We start from the raw sequence: 13,814 nt of genomic DNA, 5'->3' as shown, positions 1-13,814 counted from the left end.
AGACGTTACTCAAATGGTTGGAACGGGTCCTGATTAAAATTTGATTATGTTTGAGTCCGTTTTTTCTATAAAATTCATATTTTATTATCACCAGACAATCACATTTAAACTAGGCTATTTGTTACAGCTGTAACAGAAGGTGTGTGTGTGTGTGTTATAAATTAGGCAGTGATTGGATTGAGAGATAAATTTCGTCTTAACGGCAATGAGTGGCTAAAAATAATATTTTGGTTTGTATTAAGGTATATATCTTTTTTTCTCCTGTTGCTGCTTGTCACGTGCATAGTAGGCACCAAATGCTGAGTTGCCAGCAAGAAAGGGGAAATGGGTCTTGCATTTCCTTGCATGAGTTCATTCGGCTTCCTCCCCCACAAAACACTCAGCATTTCGTTTGTGTCCTAATCCAAGGTCTGTGCTAAATGACGTCCTTAAGGACAATTGGCAGGACACCAGGGAGATTAAGGAGGCTGGCTCAAGTACCTGACACATCAAATAGCTCCCTGCCCTCATTTGCCCACCTAAGGACAGGACACACAAGATATCCTTGTTTCGCCAAGGACCGACTGGACTGACATAGTGGTGACCATGTACCTTAATATACCGGAGGACGACTGGCTAATCAATGTGTCACAGCCGGCCAGAATCATCAGATTGCAATTGAGTCTGTTTTCTTGGAGTCTTCCTTCCTGTCCTGGACTTACATTGTGTTGTGCCAGTGACTTCCTGCCTTTTTAAAAACGTTGTCCACATGGATGCTCAGGGGGTCCAGCTGTGGAGACAGATGCATGAACGCCGGTCTACCATTAACGTTCTGGCCTTTGGTATTTTGGCAGATGCGACGGATGACAAAACCTTTCCTTTTTCCCAGCAAACTAGCGTCAAGGCGTGGCACTCCATGGAATGTCTGGACAGCCCCTGCACCAGAGGAAAGCGATCCAAACCAGGAGAGAGACTGCAGCAGACAGTTAATGTAAATGTTGGCGGTAAAGTGTTTAACATCCCCAGGGAGCTGGCCATGAAATATCCCCAAACACGGATCGGGTCTTTGGCCATCTGCACGGACCGCTCAAAGCAACTCAGTTTGTGTGATGACTTTTCTGTAGTGAGCAATGAGTTCTTCTTTGACCGCGATCCGGCCTTCTTCCACTACATCTGTCATTTCTACACCAGCGGGGTTCTTTGGGTGATGAGGGAGATCTGTCCCGTCAACTTTGAGGAAGAGCTGGATTACTGGGGCGTGAGCTTGCGAGACACCCAGCGCTGCTGCCGCATAATGTTTGAGGAGAAGGTGGATGAGTTGAGAGACAACATGAAGGTGGAGAGAGAGTTGATGGCGGAGATCGATGTGAGTGATGACCTGGACGGCTACGAGGACATGGTCTTCGGGGTCACTCGCAAGGCACTCTGGGTCTTTCTGGAAAACCCCTTCTCTTCGCCAAAGGCCAAAGTCTTCGCTGTAATCTCCAACCTGTTTGTGCTCCTATCCATCGGGGCGTTGACCCTCAACACTGTGGAGGACATGAAGAGCTTCGCCATCTATGGCAAAACGTACATGGAGTGGGTAGAGACCGTCTCCATCGTGTTCTTCACCGTGGAGTACGTCCTCCGCTTCGCCTCAACCTGTCAACGTGGACAGTTTTTGAGGAGCACCCTCAACTTTCTGGACTTTGTGGCGGGCATGCCTTACTTTGTGCTCATCGTGTTTGAGGCTTACAACGACGTGGAGGAAGAAGCAGAAGAAGAAGACTTCAGGGCCGTTGCCGATGTCTCCGGGCTCGACCAGGTCCTCAATGTGGTGAAGCTCATGCGCGTCTTTCGCATCCTAAAGCTGGCTCGCCACTCCACCGGGATGCGGGCGTTTGGCTTCACCCTGCGCCAATGCTACCAGCAGGTCTGCTGCCTTCTCCTCTTCATCGCCATGGGCATCTTCACCTTCTCCGCTCTGCTGCATTCGGTGGAGCGAGACACGCCCAACTCGCCGTTCAGCAGCATCCCTGATGCGTGGTGGTGGGCCGCAGTGAGTACTTCTGGAGCTGAAGCCTTTAGATGCTCAAATTAAGTTCAGATGGCAACACATGTCTTGGAACACCGATGAAATGGTGAAGGATCACATTCATGTGGTTCACACTGATCAGACTTCTTTTTATCAGTGTTTGAGGAACCTGACCTTTTCAAATCCGATTCGGCTAACTTCCACGTGGCTTATTTTAATTAGGTTAATAAGCGGTTGAAAGATGTTTATTAATAAGTTAAGTCGTTTATATAGCTTTACACACACACAAAGTAACAAAAGTTCAACAGAAGGGCACGGCAGTTAATGTAAGTCCAATATTTCCGTCTATTCCATCTAATGTAGTCAAATCCAGTCTGATTTGACTAATGGTTTCCATAAGTTGCAGGAAACAAAATGCAAGATTTGTTTTGGAAATGGCATGTGTAAGGGATCTGTATAAATTACAGAGTTGGCTGAGAATAGTTTCCAGGTGTCTCTTAAAGGGACATGCATCTTTTATTTTGACAAGCTCTGTCTACCATGCTGGCTTTGTCCTCCTCAGGTGAGCATCTCCACAGTGGGCTACGGTGACGTGGTTCCAGTGTCCATCCTGGGACGCTTCGTGGCCTTCGCCTGCATCTCCTTCGGCATCATCCTCAACGGGATGCCCATCTCCTTCCTCTTCAACAAGTTCTCCGACTACTACGCCATCCTGAAGGCCCAGGAGGACAGCACCTTCATCAGGCGGCGCTTCCGCCTGAAGGAGCGACTAGGAGACAAAGTGGCGGCGTGCTTCCAGGCGGCGGTGGTAGACGACGGTGGGTACGATTGCCCGAACTGAGGTTTTCCCAACATGGACCTGCCGAGATTCCTCCTGTTTAAGCTAAACTAGAGACGTTCAACTTGAAAGAAGAAACCATAGCCAAATCACGCTGAACCCCGTCGTCTTTGCATAGGCCTTGGGGTTTGATATTACTCCATTAGTTAATCAGTGCTAGAGCTGCTGAATGAAAATATAAACAGGGGATCAATGTTCAAATGTTCATCTCATAAACATGAAAACAATTGTAAAACATACATACAGAGCTGAATTGAAAGTCATGTGCTCAATCAGCTGACATTAGGGAACTGCAGCAGATGTCTACACAAAGAGGCTGTCTGTGGTTTCTTCGGGACTTCATGATTTCTTGCATTCAAAATAAATACACTACAGGTGGTTGCATACCTTCTTAATTCCTTCTTTGAGCTTTGAGTATGTTAACTGCAATTTCCAATTGACATCTTGTTCAAATGTATGAAACTTTGAAGAGGCCTTGCAGAAAGCCTAGCACCTTTTCATGTATAACTTTTCCAAAGAATATATGATAATGAATGAATGAATCAGGCTACCTCAGAATGTCTTATGTGCCATGTTATGGACAAGTAACGGGCAGGTTGGTTGCCTGATGCTATTCAGATGAACATGACCAGGCCTTGATTTAGCTAATAAGTGATGGAACAGCTTTGTTAATAGCGGATATTTAATTAGAAAAATTACAAACTCCATTCATGGAGATGAGTTTTGACACTACCACTTGTCCAATTCTTGACTTACTTTATGTAGGTGTGTGTGTGTGTGTGTGTGTGTGTGTGTGAGTGTGTGTGTGTGTGTGTGGGGGGGGGGGGGGGGGGGGGGGGTGGTGGTGGTGGTGGTGGTGGTGGTGTGGGTGGGTGGGTGTGTTGCATCCTGTGTTAGTTAACTTGTTTTACAGCCAATGCACGCAATAGTATCTGACTTGATGTAACTTGACTAAAAGGAATTATCAATGAAATAAAAGGCTTCAATTAGGCTGCAGGAGTGTGGTAACCTGGCAGAATCTAAGACGGTCTTCGGGGACCCTTGCTCTTTAACTTAAGTGATTGGGACTCGTGACGTAGATGGGATGCAGAAACCTAACACTTCGCACGCCAAGGCAAGCAACACTCATGCAAGGGGCAGCCTGGTGTATGATATCACGTGTGGGCGGCGGTGCGAGAACCGCTGGAAGTGCGACTTTCAAAGTTATATTCAGAGTAGGCTACACGCGGCTAGTGGACGGCTTTATAAACCGAAATAAGGTAAGAGTGCACTTATTGATGTCGTGTGGTTGTGTTACAAGGTTTTAACACATTAAATTGAGGAGCACATGGATGCGCTACATGGTTATCTGCTTAATATCATTATGTTCTCGTATTGGACTATTAAGATAATTTAGCACAAACTAAATTAGTCTTAATTTTTTTTAGAACTGTTCTCAGGAAAAAGAAAACAACGGACTGGGGTACAAATGAATGTTGTCTCGTTTAATCATTAGAGACCTGAAATGTCCTTCACGATACATATAAAATAAATAGGCATATTTTCTACCGGACTATTAAGATAAATTAGCACAACAATTCGTTTGTACAATTTATATAACTGTTCTCAGGAATAATAAATAACGTACGGGGTAGCCTAATGCATGTTGTTTCATTTGTCTTAACGATAAATGAAACAACGTTCATACGACAACGTTTGACAAGTTTAGCTCTATTTTATTCTCTCCAAGAAAACGCATTGGCCTGAAACAACGGGGCTCACCGCGGAACTCACCGCTGACAGCCCCGGGTTTAACGGGGCTGAGTCCGCGCCGCGGCCCGGTGCGTTTTTCCCCGCGTGCAACGGGGACGTACTGCGGTGCAGCCGTCACGGGGCTGCATGCAACGGGGTCCCCGCTCCTCAGCGTTAGGCGCTCAGAAGTGTGGTCCTGTTATTATGTTAATATCATTTGTGCATATAGGCCTATATATTTTTCATCTATATATTATGGTAATGGTAAGTGTCATTGATAATGTTATGTAAGTAGCCTAGGCCTTGTTGTTTTACCACTCGTTTAACATCGGGATGAATGCAGACGTATACAGTGACAGCACTTGATGCTGAAGTGTAAAGATGGCTTTAAGAATGGGTTGTTTTGGTGCGCCTGTCTCTAGGCTATCCGAAGGCGGTAGGAAATGGTTAAGATGCATGCTCTCTGAATAATTCGTTATTTTAGATGTACGTTTCTTTTGTTGATTAGATCAAAGTCTTGTTGTCTGGTTTATGCAGGACTCCTTCATGGCAAATTCTCAGTGTCTGTGACTCAAGCCCAGTGGCGTCACTAGGCTGTTTATTAGGGGCTTTAGCCCCGGATACTTCTATAATTACCCCCGAATATAACTTTTTGGTAAAAAATTATTAAATAAAAGATTTTTTTTTCCTATATTTACTGGTATATTTACTGGAAATTAGGAATTCATTAATTCAATTAAGTTTAGAAGTGATGAAATGTTCCTAGTAGTCACTAATGGTAGTTCTTCTACTTTGTTTAAGAATGCTTGATTCTGATTAATGCCCTCCTCCGGCTGGGAGGAGGGCATTAACCCGGCAGGTTGCTCGCTGACTTGTCGGTTGTACTTGCTTGCTCATATAGTAGATCAATACGCCGCTTGTATTTTTTTCTATCACTGAAATTTCCAACATGAGGTCTATTAAACCTTGTTTAAAAAAGTTTCTTAAATGTGTCGGAAATCTATCGAAGGGTCAGTCGATACATAGTTTCGCAACGATATACAATGTAGCAACTACATTATTAAACAAGTGATCAGATGCAGCCTTTGTGGTTTCTATAGAAAGGTCCAGGGACAAAAAGGGACATAAAGAAGCCTATAGTCCTAGTCCTTCTGGCAAGAGAATAAACAGTTAACCTCAAGTGAATTAAAAGAGCATTTCACCGGTGGAGGCATGATGTTTGTATTGAAATTGAGTCCTATATGTAGTCGAATAATAAAAGAAAATTCTAATTTGGTGCCGTCTTGACCGAGAAAAGGCAGAAAGTGACTTTTTGGCGCTTGTGGATTGAAGACAACAACTCCCACCATGCACCACGATGCACAGCTTCGCTGGCCACTCCCGCTGATCCAGGGGCGGACTGGGGGAAAAAAGTGGCCCGGGAGTTTCTGTCAGACCGGCCCACTCAATACACGGCGCGCGGCCCACTAAGTACACGCCGCGTTGCCCACTCAATGGATCGCGCGTATCGAACAGTCAGTGGCCTTCTGGGAAAAATACCCATACACTTAACATTATTTTGGATGATTACAAAGAAATTACATCATATATGTATGTTTGTTTTTTAATAACATTTGGATCCACCAATTTGCCTGGATGGACACATGGAATAAAATGATTATTGGCTATTGTAACACTCCAAGGTAGGTATAGTTTGCTAGATGAATATGCTTAACTCTTGGCTAGTATCAGATGGTTATACAAGTATAACTACAAAGCCTTAAGGAATGAATGTCAGCAGAGAAAGACCACACAATAAAGAAACTGGAATCAGAGGGTAGAATTAGCATGAACAATATATTAGAAATGAACAGAACAGAACATACGATGGGGTGTGAACATCAGTGGTATCAGTAGTGTTGCATGCTGGGTGTGTGATTGTTTGTGTGTGTAGGGGTGCTGAAGGTGCATAACAAAACAGTAAGTTACATAACGACGTTCCCGAAATTCAGCCGTGGTGCAGAGTTACAGCCACTCCGAGCCAGTCGCACATTGAGCTTCCCCCAAATGCGCTGTTTGGGTGTAGCTATAATGCAAATGAGGAGGAGCGAGGCGGGTCAAGGAGGAGGGTGGGGGTGTGGCCCTGAGCAGCTTGCAGCCACGGTACCATTCGCTCTGTTTACAGTGGATGTATCGCAATGGCGAGGCTCACACAGCCTTTAGCCGTGTTCTGTAAATATTCTAGAACACACGGGAGTCCTGGAGCTCTATATCAAAATATTATCATATAGCCTACATAGATATCTATATCATATAATATTATAACGGCCAAAAGATGTGTGAGCCGATATTATGAATCTCAAACGACCGCGTTGGGTTCTCCGACGTTCCTGGTTCTTCAACGTCCTCATCAATGTGAAGTAGACTGAACCACGACAAGGAGGAGAAAGGGATCGTTGCCGGGCAGCGCTTAGGCACCTCCGCCTCCGGCGGTGGTCCCTCAGCGGGTCTCAAGCTGGAGACATTCGCCGCTAACAATCCCTTTCTCCTCATGGGTTGAGCGCATGCGTAGAACTGGGTGCCGCGTTGCGTGTATGTATGCAAATCCAAATTCTCTACCTCAATCCGCACAGCTGAGAACACTTCGGCTGTGTAAGAACCAATTTAGAGGTGTTTATTAATAAGGTGGAGATCTTTTCTTACTTTGGACTTCCGAAGTCTGTAAAACACATATTAGAAGACACTTAAAAAAAAATCGAAAAATAGTCACCATGAGTGTGAAGACCGATTGCGAGTAGCAGTATAAAAGTCAGTCAGTGCGATTGTGATTAGATAGGTATAGCTCTTGGAGAAAATTACGCTTGTGCCGCTGTGATAACCAATGTAGGGCTGATGCGATGATGGGCGTGGGCCGGTACATAATAGTATTTTGGGCCATCGGCCCACCGGGGATGTCCCCGGTATTCCCGATGGCCAGTCCGCCCCTGCGCTGATCTAGATCTCCGCCTATCGGACACCTCGCTTCCATCTACCAAGCTGATACCGCAAGACTGCTTGAAAATCATTTCACACAACATTTCCAGTGAAGAGTATTAGTTGGTGAACTCAGTGAATTGTACTTCAGTTTTATCAACAGCCTCTGTTAGCTTAGCTTCAGACGCTGTGGATTTTAGTTTCTGCTGGTGAAGTCCCACCCACTGGCACTGCTCTAATAGGTCTGTAGCGTCAGTGGGTCCCACCATTGCTTGTAGTTTTTTTCTACGCAAAAATCGTCATATTGCGTCATCTTAAACAAGAAGTGTTGGATATCGATACTGATCTCTCCAGTCTCTCCAGAAAATAAGGGAATGATGCACGACCATTCAAAAATAGTGGGTTTCTATTCTAACGATACAAAGTTGAATGGAAATGGGTTTTCCTTTAACCTATCCTATCTCCAGTCAGATCCATGTTAATGAAACCTAGAAACGCCAACGCCTATCTCATTATCTTGTTTATGCAGAAGTCCTTCATTGCAACATCTCAGAGTGTCTGGGCTCTAGTCCTTTGATCCAGGCTACATTAGAGTGTCTGTTATGAGCCTTGGAACCGACATGTTAACGGGCAAGTGGTTGATGGGAAACGCTGTTCAGATGAACATGCCCGAGCCTTGGTTTTTTCCAAGTAAATTATGAATCAGCTATGTTACAACTGTCGATGAGTCATAGACAAATGTCCTGTTGTTTAGGCTACTTTAGTGTGTGTGTGTGTGTGTGTGTGTGTGTGTGTGTGTGTCTATTATATTGTATTTGTATGTTTAACAAATAATAATATGATAATAATAATATAATATAGTAATAGTCAAATCAAATCAAATAAAGACTTCAATTAGGCTACAGAAGTGCCTGGAAACTTGTAGAATCTAAGAAGGTCTTAAGGGACCCTTGCATTCGTTGGGGTTTAATTGAAGTGATTGCGAAGTCTGTAGAAGTCTGTTGTGGCAATGTACTGTACTTACTGTACACATTTGTGTATGGGCTCCTGAAAGTCCTGCTGACTGGGAGGGGCATGTAATATACAAGGGGAAAGCAATCTTTATGGGGGTTTTGTCACTGACAAACTCAGTGTGTGTGTGCATGTATGTGTGGGTCAACACAGAAAAAGTGATGGATGGAAAGTCATCAAAGTCAAACGTGTAGGAGGCAGTAGATACACAGTGAACTGCAGGTAATGTCAGCCAAGATGACATCATCGTCGTCATTGCACACCTAACCCCTCACATTCTCCAAAGGCCTAGCCGTAATGTAACTTCTTTACCACAAACAGAAGCCTCTGTGTGAGTCGTCCTCTGGGGCGATCTTTAGACAGTTTTTAGTGACTTCTAAAAACCCATCTTTATAGACCAGCATTTCTAGAGATGTCCTTTCTTTGGGTTCTACTTTTGTTTAAGTTTGGTCAGTCATTTGTTTACTATTTATTAATGCACAGTGCTATAGAGAAAAAGCCAAAATGACGTGTGTCTCAGTGAGTCTGTGGACGTGTGAAAGTTTGGCAGATGCAGCTGTAGGAAAAAGGTCTGCTCTCTCTCTCTCTCTCTCTCTCTCTCTCTCTCTCTCTCTCTCTCTCTCTCTCTCTCGTTACCTCTCTCTCTCTCTCTCTCTCTCTCCCGTTACCTCCCTCTCTCTCTCTCTCTCTCTCTCTCTCTCCCGTTACCTCCTCTCTCTCTCTCTCTCTCTCTCTCTCTCTCTCTCTCTCAATATACATCTCTCTGCATTGCTTTCTCTCGCTTCTTCTCTCTCTTTCTCTCGTTCTGTCTCTGTGTCTGACAAGCCCAACCCATTCCGCCCAGGCCTCGACAAACATGACAACACAGCATGGCTCGCCACCCTTCGTTTTCCATTACACCAGACCCATGCAACACCAGACCCACGCAACAGCGTGACGTGGCCAGTGGCGCCGGGGCCTGTTCTGTTGGCGGGGTCCACTCCTCTTGCACTCTCCCTCCCTGACGAGTAGTTGCCCCAGATCTGTTGGCTCCCGGTCCGATCCTCTTGCACTCTCCCTCCCTGACGAGTAGTGGCCCGAGTTCTGTTGGCTCCCGGTCCGATCCCCTTGCACTCTCCCTCCCTGACGAGTAGTGGCCCGAGTTCTGTTGGCTCCCGGTCCGCTCCCCTTGCACTCTCCCTCCCTGACAAGCAGTGGCCCGAGTTCTGTTGGCTCCCTGTCCGATCCCCTTGCACTCTCCCTCCCTGACAAGCAGCCGGCCCCAGTCCTGCAACGTGTGGTGCGGTTTGGCTTGGCGTGAAAGAGCATGACTCAAACAGTTGCTGGACAAGGGCCTCTGTATTCCCTGTAGATCGATGGGAGACGCCTCCTGGTGCCTCGATGACCACAGCTTCTTTTTCCTGTACACCTCATAGGGACTACGTGTCCGATTTTACATGCTTAATTTGCCAAAATGTCAAAAGTTTGTCATTCAACTTTACAGATGTGACCGTCCACGACTCTACCTCGGGTAAAACAGATGACAAGTTGTTTTAAAAAGCAGCTTACTCTATTGTGACTCTATTATATTTGGAAACGGGACAGTGTTTCCAGGAATAAGGAGGGAAGGGGGATTAAAACATGCTGCCCGAGTGCACAAGTGTGTGAAGTAAAGCTAGCTTAGCCAGTCTGTATTATTGTGTGGTTAGTTTGTGTATTTAGTGCAGGAGCTCGAGCAGACTGTTTACTAGTTACCAAAGAGGTCCTTCATGACGACGCTATCTCTAATTATTACACAGGGTATCTTCAAGGGCTAATGAGTCTTTTAAATTTTTTACGTTTTACATTGTATTGACATGCAGGGCTTTGAACATTGGCCATCCAGGGTTCCATTCCCTGCATTGCCCCCCCTGGTACAGCTGTGATAGAAGGAGAGGGCGTTTCAGTTGGAGTGGGGGCCACTTGGTGACCTCACACTCACAATGTTACTTTCTCTTTTCTTTCTCATGAATTCCTTTATATATATATTTACTTACTATCTCTTCTCTTACTCATGAATTCATTCGTTCATCATTATACAGTTGTACATACACAATTATAATTAATATAATTTATAATTATTATTGTATACATAATCTTTCATAGTGAAATATTTAGTCATAAGAAACGGTTCCATTGTTATTAACTGGTTTTGTCTGTGCTATTGCAGAGATAGATCAAAGATGCAGAGGAGAGCAGGCTTGACAATCGAGGCCTTCGTTCTGATGGGGGTCTTGTGCATCGTGTTCCTGCTCTGGAATAACCAAGCCACTCGACCCAATCGAGACACCACGAGGCCCGAAAGATCAGCCAATCGCGATCAGCTCCTCCCAAAAGCCACCGCGGAATACACGAGGCCGCCGGCTCGCCGGGTGTGGGACGTCTGTCACCAGAACCTGTCCGCGTCCGACGTCCAAGGCTTCTCCACCTTACCGGGCCACCTCAAAGACTTCCTGTACTACCGGCACTGTAAATCCTTCCCCCTGCTGCTAGACCTGCCCGACAAATGCGGCGGGCCCAACGGCTCCTCGGACGTCTTCCTGCTCCTCGTCATCAAGTCGTCCCCCGTGAACTACGAACGCAGGCAGGTGCTCCGGGAGACCTGGGCCGAGGAGCGGCGGCACGCGGGTCTCTGGATCCGCCGGCTCTTCATCTCGGGGACGACCGGCGCCGGCTTCGAGAAGCGTCGGCTGAACAAGCTGCTGCAGCTGGAGCACGGGAAGCACGGCGACGTCCTCCAGTGGGACTTCAACGACTCCTTCTTCAACCTGACCCTGAAGCAGGTCCTCTTCCTGGGCTGGATGGAGGAGCGCTGTCCCCGGGCGCACTTCCTGCTCAACGGCGACGACGACATCTTCGCCCACACGGACAACATGGTGGAGTTCCTGCGCGAGCACGACGGCGGGCGGCACCTGTTTGTGGGCACCGTCATCCAGAACGTCGGCCCCATCCGACATCCCAACAGCAAGTACTACGTGCCCGTTCAGGTGCAGCCGTCGGAGTCCTACCCGGCCTACTGCGGCGGCGGGGGCTACCTCCTGTCCGGCCACACCGCCATGGTCATATACAACGCGTCCAAGGCCATCGGCTTGCATCCCATCGATGACGTGTACATGGGGATGTGCCTGGCCAGCGTGGGGCTCAGACCCGTCAGCCACGGGGCCATCAGGACTGCGGGGCTCCACGTCCCCTCGCAGAAGGTGGACTCCCGGGACCCCTGTTATTACCAGGACGTGCTGCTGGTGCACAGGTTTCTGCCGCATCAGATTTACATCATGTGGAACCAGTTGCGGGACCCGACGCTTATCTGTTGGCAGAAGTGAACTGAACTGAAGTCTTCACGCCGTGCCTTAAAGCTGCTCAGTGACTCAATAAGGACAGTGGTAGGACTGGGGAGAGGGTGTCGCGGTGCCTGGGTGCCTGTTGGAATGTATGTCTTCTGTATTGGTGCCGGGTTGAGGAAATAACAGGGACGATAATAATAATAATAATAATAATAATAATAACGCACACTTTCATGACAAGTAACAATGTTTCAAATAGAATCGATTTCAGAAGGAAACCATGCTGGTAAATATATAATAGGATGGGATAATTTTATAACCTAAACACTAAGGGAATGTTGTAAGATCTATATGTCTACCAAGGGGCCTAAAGAAGTGAATTAAAGCGAGTAATAGATCTCTAGTGGAGACCGGGGCTGACTGTTGGACAGTTGTCTTTTTACTACAATATGGGTTCACAAAAACTGAAATAATTTTCACTATGCTGTTAAGAATTGAAGAAAGGGGAAGTTGTGTTCCTCCCAATTAATAAAGGTGAATATATACATGTTTTTATTCTGTCTTGGGGATACTTTTTTGAATCATAATCCTTTTCTTCTGCATAAACTAATATCATTAGCTTTGCAGAGTACAGAACTAAATAAAATGTATAAATACAACAAGAAACCTCGTCACTCATCACCTCATCACATGTGATGACATCCTTTTGGAAGTGCCTACTGCAACCAAAGCTTCTTCTTGGTTGTGTGCAAGGGAGAGGTTAGGGGGGGTGTTCAGGTGATTGCAATCTGCAACCTCACCGCTACATGCTACTTAATCCTACATACTGAAGCTTTAGAACCCAACCTTTAAACATACCCCAGTCCTACCCTAGATCTAACCGTAATCCAACCTTTAAATGAATCCTTATCTTACCGTAGACCAGGGCTATTCAACCTCCTTAACAAGTGGGCCGAAAAGGAAAACCACTGGGTGTTCATGGGCCACACCGAGTAAAACTACGTGAATGAATCGCTACAAATAAATTGTACTTAAAGTAGTGTTAACTTAATATATATAGTGCTATTACATGGAATAAACTTGTCAGACGCATTCCTTCCTTCTTCACTTTTAATCGTATCATTATAAAAGATTTTGTTCTCACATATTTTGGACACGTATTTAGAATTCACCAATGTTGTTTGAATCATCACAAAACAGAACTACTGTACATATGAGACATTTTGAGCCAGTGAGTCAGTGAGAAAGATTGCACTGCCTTGTTTGCCTAGTTGTTTGCCTAGTTTGGCTCATCCTGAGACACTCATGCAGCTTCTTATAAGTCATGGAGCAACGTGCCCTTGTTCTGATGGCATTCATATGAGAAAAGCTAGACTCACACGTATCGGTTGAGCCAAACATTGTCAGAATAAGTGATGCCAGTTCCTGATTGTGGGGTACTGATACTGGCTAGTATCACCGGCTACACACAGAAACCTGATTTGCATGCAACTATGTTTCTCCTTTATTTTATTTATTTTTTGCATGCAACCACTTGCGGGCCAGGAAAAAATTAAGAGGGGCCGCATTTGGCCCACGGGCCGCTAGTTGAATAGGCCTGCCGTAGACCTCAACGCAAACCAACCATTAAATCAGCCCTACCACTGCACTACCAAACACTTACCGGCAATAAAGCAAAAACTTATGCCAAACTTATCCCTAACACCAGAACCTACTTTAAACACAGCCCTACAAAGGAGATACAGGTCACTGAGCTCGAAGAGCATTTGCATTCATGAAGGTATATTTAGGTGCTGTTACTTGGAGATACCCAGTGGCATGATGGGAAAGGTATTAATAACCGCATCATCATAAAAGGGCAGTATATGTGTATGTATGTCTGTTTGTACAGCTATCTATATGCTGGTTTACGACGGGTTTCTAAATGGATTCGGATAGCAAGGGGTGAGGTCAGAAAGAATGCTCATCGAGATGACCTACACGAAGG

The 13,814-nt window shown here is 45.8% G+C and overlaps 2 protein-coding genes across 3 annotated transcripts; both read left to right on the top strand.

Moving 5' to 3' along the window:
• Nucleotides 1-27: 27 nt before the first annotated feature.
• Nucleotides 28-3,224, top strand: LOC132468881 (potassium voltage-gated channel subfamily V member 2-like). Its single transcript, XM_060066711.1, has 2 exons — nt 28-2,017; nt 2,556-3,224. The coding sequence occupies exons 1-2, from the start codon at nt 749-751 to the stop codon at nt 2,832-2,834; spliced, it is 1,548 nt and encodes a 515-aa protein (XP_059922694.1). The 5' UTR covers nt 28-748; the 3' UTR covers nt 2,835-3,224.
• Nucleotides 3,225-3,785: 561 nt separating this feature from the next.
• LOC132468518 (N-acetyllactosaminide beta-1,3-N-acetylglucosaminyltransferase 3-like) lies at nt 3,786-12,382 on the top strand. 2 transcript variants are annotated; one of them, XM_060066247.1, is made up of 2 exons: nt 3,786-4,096; nt 10,727-12,382. In XM_060066247.1, the coding sequence occupies exons 1-2, from the start codon at nt 3,911-3,913 to the stop codon at nt 11,864-11,866; spliced, it is 1,326 nt and encodes a 441-aa protein (XP_059922230.1). In that variant the 5' UTR covers nt 3,786-3,910; the 3' UTR covers nt 11,867-12,382. The 2 variants fall into 2 exon arrangements, with proteins under 2 accessions (XP_059922230.1, XP_059922231.1); XM_060066248.1 differs by having other exon boundaries at nt 3,795-4,090; nt 10,716-12,382.
• Nucleotides 12,383-13,814: the final 1,432 nt, after the last annotated feature.

Source organism: Gadus macrocephalus, chromosome 12 (assembly GCF_031168955.1).
Source record: "Gadus macrocephalus chromosome 12, ASM3116895v1".
Lineage (NCBI taxonomy): Eukaryota > Metazoa > Chordata > Actinopteri > Gadiformes > Gadidae > Gadus > Gadus macrocephalus.
This window is presented reverse-complemented; position numbering and strand designations above follow the sequence as displayed.

Bases quoted from the DNA above. Each gene is read 5' to 3' on its own strand.
- LOC132468881 (XM_060066711.1), top strand. From the start codon at position 749: ATGGATGCTCAGGGGGTCCAGCTGTGGAGACAGATGCATGAACGCCGG. The intron at 2,018-2,555 runs GTGAGTACTTCT...TGTCCTCCTCAG, and splicing joins ATGCGTGGTGGTGGGCCGCA to GTGAGCATCTCCACAGTGGG.
- LOC132468518 (XM_060066247.1), top strand. From the start codon at position 3,911: ATGGGATGCAGAAACCTAACACTTCGCACGCCAAGGCAAGCAACACTC. The intron at 4,097-10,726 runs GTGCACTTATTG...GATAGATCAAAG, and splicing joins TAAACCGAAATAAGGTAAGA to ATGCAGAGGAGAGCAGGCTT.